Source organism: Harpia harpyja, chromosome 9 (assembly GCF_026419915.1).
Source record: "Harpia harpyja isolate bHarHar1 chromosome 9, bHarHar1 primary haplotype, whole genome shotgun sequence".
In the NCBI taxonomy this organism is placed as follows: domain Eukaryota; kingdom Metazoa; phylum Chordata; class Aves; order Accipitriformes; family Accipitridae; genus Harpia; species Harpia harpyja.
The window spans coordinates 353,012-366,962 of NC_068948.1; the positions used below are offsets into that span (position 1 = coordinate 353,012).

Consider the following 13,951-nt stretch of genomic DNA (forward strand, 5'->3'; position numbering starts at 1 on the left):
CGGTGGCGCAGGGCAGTTTTGCAGGGGGCAGGGGCCGGCTCTGCTTTCTGTGAACTTCAGCTGGTGTTGCAGCACCAGGGCACCAGTGTCTGCAGCCAGATCCCTCCCTGCATATTTGTAGCTGCAAAATCCCAGAAACTCCTGGCACGCTGGCTTCCCATGGGGGGTTGGCAGGCTCTCCCGGAGCCTCTGCCAGGCCAGCTGTGAGCCAGGTGGGGCTTTCTGTGCTCCTCCTGCTGGGAAAGGTGCTGGCTGCACACGGCAGGGTCAGGAGGTCTGGAGCACAGGGGCTGCCCAGGGCAAGGGAGGTGGCCATAAAAGGGTTGAGGAGGGAGCCCTGAACAGCATTAACCTGCAGAAGGAGGCTGCTGCGAAGAGAGGGAGCTATGAGCATGGGGTGAGCGATGTCGATGTGTGTGTCCTGCTTGCCTGGCTGAGGACCTGGCCCTGCTGTGAGCTGTGGCAGGACCCGTGTTGGGCCGGGAAGCGCTCCAGGTCCCAACACTGCAGCCTTGTCCTCCACAGCAGCAGGGTCCGGGACTGGCCCAGGCAACTTCTCCGGGCTGTGTCCGATGGGCAGCCCCGGGGGTGTGGGGTCAGCCCTCTGCCCTCTGGGGAAGGCGGCCCCCAGGGACAGGGCATGAGCCTGGCCAGGGCAGTGGTCCTGGTGGAGCCCGCAGACTGGGAGCAGGGGGTAGGGGCCCTCTGCTGAGTGTGCCCTCTCTTCCCTGCAGGCCTGCAGTGCTGCTGATTGCTGGCCTGGCCTGGACCGTGCTGGAGACTGCAACCGCCACCGGTACCTTCCAGGGCAAGGGTGGGAGCACTGGGGCTCGGACGAAGCCAGGGGGAGCTTGGCAGGGAGCAGGCATGGGGCAGGGAAGACAGGAGTGGGGGGGGACCTGCCAGAGGTGGGGGTGATGTTCTAGGCTGAGTCCTCTGGGCCAGCTGAGCATCCTCTGCCTGCAGACTGGAGCTGTGCAAAGCCTGCGGAGATTGAACATGGCTACGTGGAGCACCTGATCAAGTACCGTTGCGACCCGTACTACCAGCTGCGCGGCTCTGGTGACGGTGAGGCAGGCGGCATGGGCGCAGCACCCAGGGACGGGGCTTGTCCCCGGCTCCAGGGGATGCATGGGGCTGCCCCAATGCCAGATGATGCAGCCCACCCCCACCTTCCTCGGGGGTACAACTAGCTACCCCTGCTCACCCAAGCCCTGGGGAGGTACAATTACGCCTGTGCCTCCCTGGCTGCGGGGCCCTTCCCCTCCCTCGCAGGGCAGGGGTGCTGACTCCAGTTTCCCTCCAAAGGCACGTACAAGTGTGACGAGGATCATGAGTGGGTGAGCCCTGAAGCTGGCAAGGAGGTGCCTGTCTGCGAGCCAGGTGAGAGCAGAACAGCAGGGGCTGGGGCTGCGAGGGGCAGGGCACGTGGGGGGCTGTGAGCGGTCGGTCTGGGCAGCTGAAGGGCTGCAGGGGCTCCTCGCAACCCCCATCTTCAGTGCTGCTCCCTGGGGCTGCCCCGGGCCAGGAGGCATCCAGCACCTGCCGGCCTCAGAGGGCTCACCGGGGCTCTGCTCTGCCCTACGCAGTGTGCGGGAAGCCAAAGAACCCCCCCAGGCAGATGCAGCGTATCATCGGCGGCCTGCTGGCCGGGAAGGGCAGCTTCCCTTGGCAGGGCCGGCTGGTGACCCGCCACAACCTCACCGTGGGGGCCACGCTCATTGGTGACCAGTGGCTGCTGACCACGGGCAGGAACGTCTACCTGAACCACAGCGAGAACACCAAGCCGGAGGAGATCGCCCCTACACTGCAGCTCTTCCTGGGCAGCCAGAAGGAGCCTGCCTTGGACATCGAGCGTGTGGTGCTGCACCCCGGCTACCCAGAGACTGTGGATCTGGCCCTGCTGAAGCTCAAGCAGAAGGTGCTCCTCGGGGAGGAGGTGATGCCCATCTGCCTGCCCCAGAAGGACTACGTGCGCCCAGGGCGGGTGGGTTACGTCTCGGGCTGGGGCCGCGGGGCCACCTTTGCCTTTCCCGACATGCTGAAGTACGTGATGCTGCCGGTGGCAGAGGGCGAGAGGTGCAGGGAGTACTATGAGGCGCGGAATGAGTCCTACTGGGTCCAGCCTATCCTTAGCAATGACACTTTCTGTGTGGGCATGAGCGAGCTGCGGGAGGATACGTGCTACGGGGATGCCGGCGGCGCCTTCGCCGTGCAGGACCCCGATGACAACACCTGGTACGTGGCTGGCATCCTCAGCTACGACAAGACCTGCACCGTCTCCAAGTACGGCGTATACGTGGACATGCAGCGCGTCCTGGCCTGGGTCAAGGAGACGGTGGCGGCCGGCTGAGGGGGGTCTGTGGGGGAATAAAACTGCCCCACACCTGGCCACGGGCTCTGTCTGTCTGTGCACAGTGCTGCGGGGGCGTGCATGCGTGTGTCTGTGCGGGGGGGCGAGCGTGTGCGTGCGCTGGCCCCTGGGTGGGGTGCAGCCTGTAGGGTCCGTGGAGGTCTTTCCCTGAGGTGGGGGGGGGGGTGCCTGGGGCTCTGGGGGTGTTCTCCCCCTCCCCCGTCCGTGGGGGTGTGTGTGGGGTTCTCCTCCCCCCTTCCCGTCCGTTTGGGTGTCTGTGGGGTTCCCCTCCCCCCTTCCCGTCCGTTTGGGTGTCTGTGGGGTTCCCCCCCCCCCCTCCCCGTCCGTGGGGGTGTCTGTGGGGTTCTCCTCCCCCCTCCCCATCCGTGGGGTGTCTGTGGGGTTCTCCTCCCTCCTCCCCATCCGTGGGGTTGTCTGTGGGGTTCTCCCCCGCCCCTCCGTGGGGGTGTCCCTCGCTGTCCCGTCCGTGTCCCCCCCTGCGCTCTCTGCCGGCCGCGCCCTCCATGGCCGGAAGTCCTCCCGCGGCCACGTGACCCTCCCCCGTTTTTCCCCACGCCGGAAGTCCGCCGAGGGATCGGTGGTACGTCTTGTCTAGCGGCGGCTGGACTCTATGGTGGCTGCCACTCCTATGGGCTCTGGCCGCTATGTCTGTGGTGCAAGTGGCTAGAGCGGCTCTTCTCGCGGAGCACTGTGGGGCCGTCATGGCGGCGCTCAGGGCGCCGGTTTACGGTCGCTGAGGCAACCGCAGGCCGGTGTGGGGGCTGCGGGAGCGGGGCCGGGCCGGGGCAGCGCTCCGGCGCCTGGTCTCCCGCTGACGCCCGGCCCTGCGCGGCGATGGCCGCGGCGAGCGAGGAGTCGCTGCACCGGCTGGCGGGGACGAGCCCGGAGGCCGAGGCCGGCGGGCTGGTCCTGCGGAGGCGGAGCGCCGCCGCCGAGCAGCACGTCTTCAAGGCGCCGGCGCCGCGGGCCTCCTTGCTGGGCCTGGACGTGTTGGCGGCCCAGAAGCGGCGGGAGCGCGAGGAGGAGGCGGCCGGCGGGAAGCGGTCCCGGGTCTCCTCCTACAAGGACTGGGAAGAGGGCCGTGACGAGGCGGGCAGCCCCGAGGAGGACGAGGAGGAGGAGGAGGCGGAGAGCGGCCGGCGCAGCCGGAGCGCCCGCAAGGACAGGTGGGGTCTGCGTGGGGCCTCCCGGCGGCAGCGGTGGCACCGGGCGCTTCGCAGCCCTCGGGTCCCCGCCGGGGAGGCGGGGGTGCGGACCGTCGGCGTCCGAGGGAGCTGCGACCTGTCACAGGCGGGGACGAAACCTCCGGTGCGGCAGGGAGGTCTGGATGTCTCCCGGGGGAGGGCTGTGGGGCATCTCCCTGGATCTGGGGAGGTCTGGGAAAAGCTCTTTCGCTGGTGCCCTCCCGGAGGCGTTAGGGGCAGGCGCGCTTTTAGGTGCTGTTGGGCCTGCAGATGCCAGCCGTCCTAGTTGCGAGACTGCCTGGAGGCAGTAGCCTGCTCAGAATTGCAGGCGTCTGAGAGCGTCAGCAGACTTGGTGGGCTGCTAGCAAAGGACAGAGAGCGCGCTTTTAACCATAAGCTTCTGCTGTAGCAGAGGTTAGAACTAGAGCTGCGTGAGGCAGGTTGAAGGCCAGCTATTCCTCAGCACTCTTAAGCTTTTCTTCTCTCTGCTCTGCCGTTGCAGGCATTACCGTTCTGTCCATGTGGAAACACCTTCCTACACAGGGGGTGTCAGCGAGGAGTTTTGGGAACGCAGCCGGCAGCGGGAAAGGGAGCGTCGGGAACATGGTGTCTTTGCTTCCTCCAAGGAGGAGAAGGAACGAAAGAAGGAACACAGTCGGGATCGGGACCACGATCGTAAACGGGACCGCGGTAACTGCTCAGAGACCTTTGTGACTCTCCCTGCTTAGGGTTTGGGCTTATCTCTCAGCCTGTTTGTAGTCCTTAGCTAACGTTCGTGGTGTTTTCTGCAGCAGACTTGGGAAGCCCATATGTGCACTGGGCACCTGATCTTACTTTCGTTTTGCAGAGGAGCGGGACAGAAGTCGTCACAGCAGCAGATCAGAGAGAGATGGCTCATCGGAGCGGAGCAGCAGGAGGAGCGAACCAGAGAGCCCCAGACATCGGCCCAAAGGTAGAAATGGGACCCAGTAGAGTTCTCATGTGAGACTTCACAGGAAGGGTCTTGTTCTTTTTTGTTTCTTTGTTTCCTGCTGGTTTTGTCTGGACAAGTGTGGTAGAAAAGCCTGTATCTCTTAACGTTTGTGATTAGGGCAAGCATAAAACTCCTAGCTCGACCTGGGTCTGGGAGCAGTCTGCCAGCTGTGTGTGTGAAAATCTGGCTGATCGCTGTGCAGTGGGGTCTGCTCTGGGTGCATGTGGTAGAAATGTGGTCCTTTGGCGATTTTCCTTGGAATTGCTGGGTCAGCCCCCTCTCTTAGAGGGACAGCAAATGGGTACCCTCTCTCCGTGCTCCTTGCTAGAAGGTGTAAGGTGGCTCTAGGTGCCTGGGGTCACTGTGTGAACATCAGGTGTCAAACCCCATCTCTTCTGCTAGATGCAGCCACACCATCTCGCTCCAGCTGGGAGGAAGATGATAGTGGCTACAGTAGTGCCCGCCGCTCGCAGTGGGAATCTCCCTCACCCATGCCTTCCTATCGAGACTCAGAGCGCAGCCACCGGGCATCGTCACTGCGGGACACGGACCGGAGAGACCGGGACAGGTATCAGTGCCTGGGGCTGTGGCTATGAGCTGTTGAGCTGTAGAAAGGGGAGGGTGTGTGTAAGAGTAGCGCCTGGTTGTGGGCACCAACTCCTCCCTCGTGCTGTTTTTTCAGGTCTGTAAGGAGCAGGTACTCGGATAAGACACCATTGCCCACCCCGTCATACAAATATAACGAGTGGGCTGACGACCGGAGACATCTGGGGTCCACGCCGCGGCTGTCCAGAGGGAGAGGTGAGGAGCCTGGGCTGAGCTGCCTAGGCTGGGCAGTGGCGGAACCCCTTCCCCTGCACAACACAAGGTCAGGCTCTGTGGGATTTCCTCCAGAGCAGCTGGACTGGCGCCCAGACTGACCATCTCACCCCCTCCAGGGCGGCGTGCAGATGGGGAGGAGGGCATTGCCTTTGAGACGGAGGAGGAGCGGCAGCAGTGGGAGGACGACCAGCGGGTGAGAGCCCAAAGGCGGGCAAGGAACAGTGCGGACAGCGGGCTCAGGGCTGGGCTGGGCTGGCCAGGCCATGGGGCTGCCGCTGGCCAGCGGGAGAGGTGGGGTGGGGGGTGGTGGGAGGACCCAGCCTGGGGAGCCTCTCCGCAGGCGTGTGCTGCAGGGGGCTGTCTGGTCTGGCCTGCGGGGCTGGTGAAGCTCAGGGCCACACTTCTGCCCTCCCAGCAAGCTGACCGGGACTGGTACATGATGGATGAGGGCTACGACGAGTTTCACAACCCCTTGGCCTACTCCTCTGAGGAGTATGTGAAGAAGCGGGAGCAGCACTTGCACAAGCAGAGGCAGAAGCGCATCTCAGCACAGCGGCGGCAGATCAATGAGGTATGGGCGAGATGCGGGGTCAGCTGCTCTGAACGTGCGGGTTTTGCTGCCCCTTGAGAGATCTGCTTGCTGGCAGCAAAGGCTGAGCCCTTGCTCTCGGGTGGAGGAGGGCAGTCTGTGTCCTGGCCCAGACTGAACAAGGGCTCACAGGGAAACTATTGTTAAGTTCCCCTGGAAAGTGTAGCCCTGTGCCTCCTGCGTGGGGCAGAATTCACCATCAGAGTGACTGTGGTGGATTGCACTGTCTAGGGCAGCACGAATGCAGACCGCTATGCTCTTGCTATTCTGGGGCATGAGTTACGTTACAAGGGTTTTCTAACATTGGCCCAGTGGATGCTGGGGGCTGCTGCCCTCTGCACGAGTGGCATTATGTCCAGGCTTCCTGGCATATTCTGAGTATAGCAGGGGTCTTGTGGACAATGTCTGTCCTGCATTTCCTTGGAGACAGTCCTGTTGACCACGTGCTTCATATGGCCAGTCTGTGTTTCCCATACCCTGCTGTTACTTCCAGTTACTGTTTCTTCCCTAGTGCTTACTTTCAGGCTCCCCAGGCTGGAACCATCACTTTCATCCTATTGTCAGTGCAGGGCTCAGACCTGACCTCAGTGTTCTGGTGTGGTCTCTCAGGCTTTCTGTGGGGCTTCTGTGTATTTTCTGATACGTTGTTTCCTGCAGGATAACGAGCGCTGGGAGACGAATCGCATGCTGACCAGTGGTGTGGTTCATCGGATTGAAGTGGACGAAGATTTTGAGGAGGATAACTCTGCTAAAGTGCATCTGTTGGTGCACAACCTGGTGCCCCCTTTCCTAGATGGAAGGATTGTCTTCACCAAGCAGGTAGAGACCGTGGCTGAAGGTGCTGGTGGCAAGGAGCCCCACAAGTCTGAGCTCTCTGTACTGAAACAATACCTCTTTTCTCCAGCCAGAGCCAGTCATCCCTGTCAAGGATGCCACCTCAGATTTGGCCATCATAGCCCGGAAAGGCAGCCAATTGGTGCGCAAGCACAGGGAGCAAAAGGAGCGTAAGAGGGTATGCTGTGACCTTTTGGCTTACTACCCCACTGTACGCATTATGTAGTGCCTCACAGCCTTTTTTTGGACTTTGCAGAATACAGGCTTTGGCAGCAATGATGAGAAGGAGTTCATGTTTTTATGATCTGGGATATCCTGGCAGCCTAGCTCATTACATTGTCTCATAAGCAGCTGCTGTGATGTGATTTTCTCAGGCACAGCCTGGGACACGAATCACTGTGCACTTGTGCAGAGGAGTCCGATCCAAAGGACATGCGGATCATGGGAGAAGAGAGCAGGTGGAAGAATGCAAGGTAGCTTAGGGACAGTCAGCAGTCAGTATGACGTTAGGATATATCTTGTCATATCTCAGCAGAAGAGTTGTGAGGAGGAGTATGCAGTAAGGTAGCATGTTAGTTTTTGGGGGTGTTTTCTAGGAACTTTCTCTAAAGCTTATGTGATAGCTGTGGGGAAAGCACACATGTGTTCCTTGTAAATTGAAACTGAGCTGGATTTGAGCTACTATGACTGGAATGGAGGTGTAAGCTAAACTGATATCAGAGGCAAGAGCACACAGGAAGGTGGGAGAGAGGCCTGTGAGCACCTGTCAAGAGCAGAAAGATTATCTCTTATTCAGATTTGTGAAGGTTTAAGTTCAAATTTAATGGAAGGGTCAGCAGCTGGAACCATTTTCTTAAAAGGTGGTTGGTCATCCTGTGCCTGAAGTCTCTGTATCCAGACCAATGTCCAAAAGCTCTGCTCCAGTTCACTTGGAAGAAAGGCACTTGATGTAGGAATGGGGTGTGCGTTCTGCATTGTAGTGTTGGGGAATTGTGGGGCTAATATGCTTTCCTAGTCTTATGAGTAGGATTGGAGAAGAATGATTTGTCAGTGCTTGCTGTGGCAAAGTTATGCTGCTCTCTGTCCTTCCAGGCTCAGCATAAGCACTGGGAGCTGGCAGGCACAAAACTGGGAGACATTATGGGGATCAAGAAAGAGGAGGAGAAGGATGAGATGGTGACAGAAGATGGCAAAGTGGATTACAGGTAGAAGCTTGCTTTGAATTATTCCTGCTCAGCTGGTGACATGGGCTGTAGGCATAGCAAAGTGTGTGGAGAGGCAGTTTCAGGACTTCTGGTGTTTCCTTAGGACTGAGCAGAAGTTTGCTGAACACATGAAAGAAAAAAGTGAAGCCAGCAGTGAGTTCGCCAAGAAGAAATCAATCCTGGAGCAGAGACAGTATCTGCCCATCTTTGCCGTGCAACAGGAGCTGCTCTCCATCCTCAGGTATGGCTGCTAGGGAGCTGCTCATAGAGCATCCCAGGGCATTGGCCTACATGTCAGGAACCCAAGTGGGAAATTCTCCTAGATACATGGCCTGTTTGGAAGCTGTACCCTCAGGAAACAAAGCCCATTGCTTTGTGTGGTTGGTGGCAGCTCTCCTGCCTGAGTAGGGTGACGCTTGGGTGGCCAGCCAGGGCTGTGAACGCAAAAGCGTTTCTTTGTGGCGTATGAATAAATGCTTCTTCTCTTTCTTCAGAGACAACAGCATTGTGATTGTGGTGGGGGAGACGGGGAGTGGGAAGACGACTCAGCTGACGCAGTACCTCCATGAGGATGGCTACACAGACTATGGCATGATTGGCTGCACCCAGCCCCGCAGAGTGGCGGCCATGTCAGTTGCCAAGCGGGTCAGTGAAGAGATGGGGGTGCGTCTGGGAGAGGAGGTGAGTCTGGCAGTGGGTGCAGGGGTGCAGCCTCATGACAGTGCGTGCATGGGCCTGTTGGAAGACTTGCTGGTATCTCTGCCCTCCCAGGTGGGCTATGCCATCCGCTTTGAGGACTGCACGTCCGAGAACACAGTGATCAAATACATGACAGATGGGATCCTTCTTCGTGAGTCACTGCGAGAGGCTGACCTGGATAACTACAGTGCTATCATCATGGATGAGGCACATGAGCGCTCACTCAATACTGATGTGCTCTTTGGCTTGCTTCGGGAGGTGTGTGTGAGCCTGGACTAGAGGACAGCAGCATAGGGCACATGAGCTGGTCTTAAAGCAGCGTATTGGTAGGGACAGCCCTTCTCTACCAGGTCTGGGAGAGGGAAGGAGAGCTGCCACATCTCTGTCTGCACTTGCTGTTCCAACATCCTGGTCCCTGGTTCTGGGGATTAAATCTCCCCTAGTGCCTGAGTGCTGCCAGAGGCTTGATGGCTAACTGTCAGAAACTCTAGGTACAGAGATCTCTGCTGGCTTAAGGCTTCCTGGACTGAGGTCAGCAGGTCTTTTTAAGTGCACAGATCATATAGCAGCTGTGTTCCCTAGCAGTAGTGGCCAGTGCCTCTAGAGTACAGCAGAAGCTCTGTCCTGTGCTGTCGTCTCAGTAATAATGGAAGCAGCCTGCAGCCATCCACAAATGCCCCTTCCTTATTGTTCCTTTCATCTGCTTTCTAGGTGGTGGCCCGACGCTCAGATCTGAAGCTTGTTGTCACCTCGGCCACCATGGATGCAGATAAGTTTGCCTCCTTCTTTGGGAATGTTCCTATTTTCCACATTCCTGGGCGCACTTTCCCTGTTGATATTCTTTTCAGCAAGGTATGGTCAATGTTGCAGAGGGAAGTTCTGTTCTGACAGGAGGGGGTTGTGACCTGGGTGTACTGTACTCTGTGGTGGACAGAAAGGATAGAGAAGGAGTAGCTGTGCTATGATGCAGTCTTGCACACAGGATGGGGCAAGTGAGATCATTTGCGTCTATAACCAGGCTGTGCCTTTCAGACCCCACAAGAGGATTATGTGGAGGCAGCAGTGAAACAAGCCCTGCAGGTCCATTTGTCTGGTGCTCCTGGAGACATCCTTGTCTTCATGCCTGGCCAGGAGGACATAGAGGTGAGCTGGAAGGGCAGGCAGTGTCCTAACCCTTTGTTGTTTTAATCTTATGTTTACACCCCTCTTCATGTCTAGGTGACCTCAGAGCAAATTGTGGAACACCTTGAGGAGCTGGAGAAGGCACCTGCTCTTGCTGTACTGCCTATCTATTCTCAGCTACCGTCGGACTTGCAGGCCAAGATCTTCCAGAAGGTGCTGATGTGTGCTCTGTGATAGGAGTGGGAGCTGGGGAGACTACTGAGCATGAGTGAGAGGTGCAGACACGCCTTTTGTATTGCATGTGGAGGGCAAAAGAAAGCACGTGTCCCCCTCAGCTTCCCAAGAGTCACCCCTGTCCTTCTGGGTTCTGTACTGCTGCTCTGCACTCTTGCTCAGTGGTGCAGAGGCCCTTGTCCAGGGATTTGACTGATGTGCAGTATGCTTGCAGGCTCCGGATGGGGTCAGGAAGTGCATTGTTGCCACTAACATTGCAGAGACCTCGCTGACAGTGGACGGCATCATGTTTGTGATCGACTCGGGCTACTGCAAGTTGAAGGTAACCCAAGATGCCCTGTACTGTTTATGTCTGTGATCTCTGGGGTTGGGTTGAGGGAGTTCTGTGGTAGTGATCCAGCCTTCCTCTTACTTCAGTCTGTTCTTCTTGTGCCCTGCAGGTTTTCAATCCCCGTATAGGCATGGATGCGCTGCAGATCTATCCCATCAGTCAAGCCAATGCCAATCAGAGGGCAGGCCGAGCTGGCCGAACAGGCCCAGGCCACTGCTTCAGGTAGGCATGTCACTGGTGTACCTGTTCCTGTCGTACCTGCAGCTTGGCTTCAGGTTATATATATTTTTTTCTCACTGGAGCTGTTCATTGTCTTGAACTTCTGGGTGGATAAGGGCAGTACGCAGGCCTTCTCTTTTGGACCCAGTGCCTCTGCAGAGGAAAGGATATGCTCCAATTTCTTTCCTTGCCCACCTTCACTTGTGGCTGTTCCACCCTTGATGGTGTCAGGACAACAGCCGAGCCAAAGGCAGCTCTCTCAAGGCTTTGCTTTGAGACTGGTCTGCGCCCAGGGAAGGGCTGTGCTTGAGAGGGATGTACACTGTCCTGCAGCCCAGGCACCCTTATGTGCTGGGGAGGCCATACTTTGCCCAGGGTAGAGGTTCCTCCCTGGGGTCCTGCTGCCTGGCCTGCCTGAGTGCAGAGTTGCTGCCCTGTGCCACGCCTGGCTGGGTTGGGCAATGGCTGGCGAGTCAGTAAGGAACACGGTGGCCTGAACGGGAGGAGCATGGTCTTGGCATCTGTTCCCCAGGCTCTACACCCAGAGTGCCTACAAGAATGAGCTGCTGACAACCACGGTGCCCGAGATCCAGCGCACCAACCTTGCCAATGTAGTGCTTTTGCTCAAGTCCCTGGGTGTGCAGGACCTGCTGCAGTTCCACTTCATGGATCCACCCCCCGAGGACAACATGCTGAACTCCATGTACCAGCTGTGGATTCTGGGGGCCCTGGATAACACAGGTATTGGCTGCCGGGGCAAGCTGTCAGCCCATGGGACTGGGACCTGCCCAGCTGCTGATCCCTATGCTGTTCCTACAGGTGGTCTGACCTCAACAGGGCGTCTCATGGTGGAGTTCCCACTGGATCCTGCGCTCTCCAAAATGCTCATTGTCTCCTGTGACATGGGTTGCAGCTCTGAGATCTTGCTCATTGTCTCCATGTTGTCTGTGCCTGCCATCTTTTATCGGCCTAAGGTACCTGTTTGTTCTTTCAGCAGCTTGGGGCCTTCCCCTGCCCTTTGACTAACCCATGTTCTTTGCTCACCCTTCAGGGCCGAGAGGAGGAGAGTGACCAAGTGCGGGAGAAATTTGCTGTTCCAGAGAGTGATCACTTGACTTATCTGAATGTTTACCTGCAGTGGAAGAACAACAGCTATTCTACACTGTGGTGCAACCAGCACTTCATCCATGCCAAGGCCATGCGGAAGGTGAGGCTGTGGCAACGAGGTTGGGGGAGGGAGTGAGCCTTATGCAGGAGAGGGATCCGACTGCCACACACCTTTGCAGGTGCGGGAGGTGCGTGCCCAGCTCAAGGACATTATGGTGCAGCAGCGGATGAGCCTAGCATCCTGTGGTACTGACTGGGATGTTGTCAGGAAGTGCATCTGTGCTGCGTATTTCCATCAAGCTGCAAAGCTGAAGGTGAGAGGTGTCTGTGCTAGTCTGGGGGCTGAGCCCCTGTCTGGGTATAGGTGGGCTCACCGCACTTCTCTTTGCAGGGCATTGGGGAGTACGTGAACATCCGCACAGGCATGCCCTGCCACCTGCACCCCACAAGCTCTCTGTTTGGCATGGGCTACACACCAGACTACATTGTGTATCATGAGTTGGTCATGACCACCAAGGTGAGCTTGAGCTGAGGGCTAGCAAGAAGGCTGAGGAGTGCTCTGAGGGAGATGGGAGGGCTTTGCTGTGGTACCAGGATTTATCAGAAGGACAGTTCTCAGCCTTTCTCATCTGTACCAACTAGGCATGTCTGTGTCAGCTGCAGAGTCCTGTTTGTCCCTTTCCCAGTATTGTTCCTGGCCTGTGTGGGACATGTTTGAACCTCTTTGTGGTCTCACCAAGTCCAGCCCATAGCAGCTTCCGAGGCTGGGAGGAATTGTCTGGAAGGGGTACGGTCCCCAGCCTGAGAAGTGCTATCAGCAAGTGGGGGAGGGAGGGAGCTGCCATGGCTCTGGAAATGGCCAGGCCCTGAGAGTGCCATCCTGCTACCCTGGTCTTTCCTTCTGTCCCCGCAGGAATATATGCAGTGTGTCACTGCTGTGGATGGAGAGTGGCTGGCAGAGCTGGGCCCCATGTTCTACAGTATCAAACATGCTGGCAAGTCACGCCAGGTGAGTCTCCCATCCAGGATGAGCTGGCAGACAGCAGGCCCACTGCATGCCTATTCTAGTGCAGTGTGTGTGTGTGTGTGTTTTGACATGGAGGAAACAGGCTTGTGGGCCTGCAGAGAGTCTGCTGCTGGCCAGCCCTCTGCCTGTCCCTGACCTGCTGCTGCCTTGCTCCAGGAGAACCGCCGCCGTGCCAAGGAGGAAGTGTCTGCCATGGAGGAAGAGATGGCTTTGGCTGAGGAGCAGCTGCGTGCCCGCCGGGAGGAGCAGGAGCGCCGTAACCCACTGGGCAGTGCAAGGTAGGTGCCAGCCCTGCCTGGCCATGGGTTGCCTGCATAAGAGCAGGAGTAGTGAGCTGCGTGGAGGATCCCAACTTCCCCAATGGGTGTTCTGGTGCAGGGAAAGGTTGCATATTCCACTAATCACCCTCGTCCTCTCCTGGCAGATCTACTAAAATCTACACCCCTGGGCGGAAGGAGCAGGGGGAGCCCCTGACGCCACGACGCACCCCAGCCCGCTTCGGCCTCTAAGAAGGCAGTGCCCGTTGCTCTGAGGCTTAAAGACTTCCAGGAGCAGCTGAGTCTTAGGAGACTGCCCAGCTCCTCTGATCACTGTACTCTGTGAGGTGCTCTACAGCTTGTGGCCCAGGAAGGCTTTGGTGCTTAGCACCACTTTTGCTACAGAACAGAAAGAATTTTATTTGTTTAAAGGTTTTCAGTCTAATCCTTTCTTTGTTTTCCACTGCTTCTTGTCCTGGAGGTGAGTGTTGGGTGGAGGTAGCCCTACAGAATCATCGTGCAGGGCTGGTACTGCCAAGTTGTTGCCCTGTAGAACCTGGGACAAGGTACAGAATTACACTGACCTAGAGGGCAAAGACAGCTTGGCCCTGGCCCAGCCCTGGCCCATACTACCGCAAAGGCAGTTCTCCCACAACCCATGCCCTGGGCAGGCAGCCAGTGCCCAGCTGTCCCTGCACACGTAAGACCATAGGCCCAGCCCTGTTTCAGGCCAGGCTGTGCCAGGAATTCTGCTCACCTTCAGCTGCTCACACTTGTGGTGCCGCTCATGTGCTCTGACAGTGAGGTACATGTTTTCCTCCTGCATCCTGCCCAATGTGTCTTGAAGATGCCTGGAGGAAAGGCAGTGGAGATGAGGTGATGCAGTGGTGCAGAGACAATCTTGATCTGCTGGCCTTGCAGGAGCTTGAGTAGTCCAGCAGTTGTCCATCTGTCCCATACACCCCTGCTGGGAG

At 57.9% G+C, this 13,951-nt stretch overlaps 2 protein-coding genes across 2 annotated transcripts; both read left to right on the top strand.

Annotated features, from left to right (window-relative positions):
- Positions 1-246: 246 nt before the first annotated feature.
- On the top strand, positions 247-2,390 carry LOC128146231 (haptoglobin-like). Its single transcript, XM_052797437.1, has 5 exons — positions 247-397; positions 735-796; positions 967-1,068; positions 1,309-1,383; positions 1,590-2,390. Exons 1-5 carry the CDS (start codon positions 387-389, stop codon positions 2,351-2,353), a joined length of 1,014 nt encoding a protein of 337 aa, XP_052653397.1. The 5' UTR covers positions 247-386; the 3' UTR covers positions 2,354-2,390.
- A 558-nt stretch (positions 2,391-2,948) lies between these two features.
- On the top strand, positions 2,949-13,412 carry DHX38 (DEAH-box helicase 38). Its single transcript, XM_052797411.1, has 26 exons — positions 2,949-3,540; positions 4,061-4,248; positions 4,406-4,510; positions 4,934-5,099; positions 5,214-5,332; positions 5,470-5,546; positions 5,769-5,924; positions 6,600-6,761; positions 6,847-6,954; positions 7,869-7,981; positions 8,085-8,222; positions 8,476-8,662; positions 8,753-8,938; positions 9,392-9,532; positions 9,713-9,823; positions 9,899-10,015; positions 10,251-10,358; positions 10,477-10,589; positions 11,119-11,327; positions 11,406-11,560; positions 11,638-11,793; positions 11,873-12,007; positions 12,085-12,210; positions 12,607-12,702; positions 12,877-12,998; positions 13,145-13,412. The coding sequence occupies exons 1-26, from the start codon at positions 3,209-3,211 to the stop codon at positions 13,227-13,229; spliced, it is 3,711 nt and encodes a 1,236-aa protein (XP_052653371.1). The 5' UTR covers positions 2,949-3,208; the 3' UTR covers positions 13,230-13,412.
- The last annotated feature ends 539 nt before the right edge of the window (positions 13,413-13,951 follow it).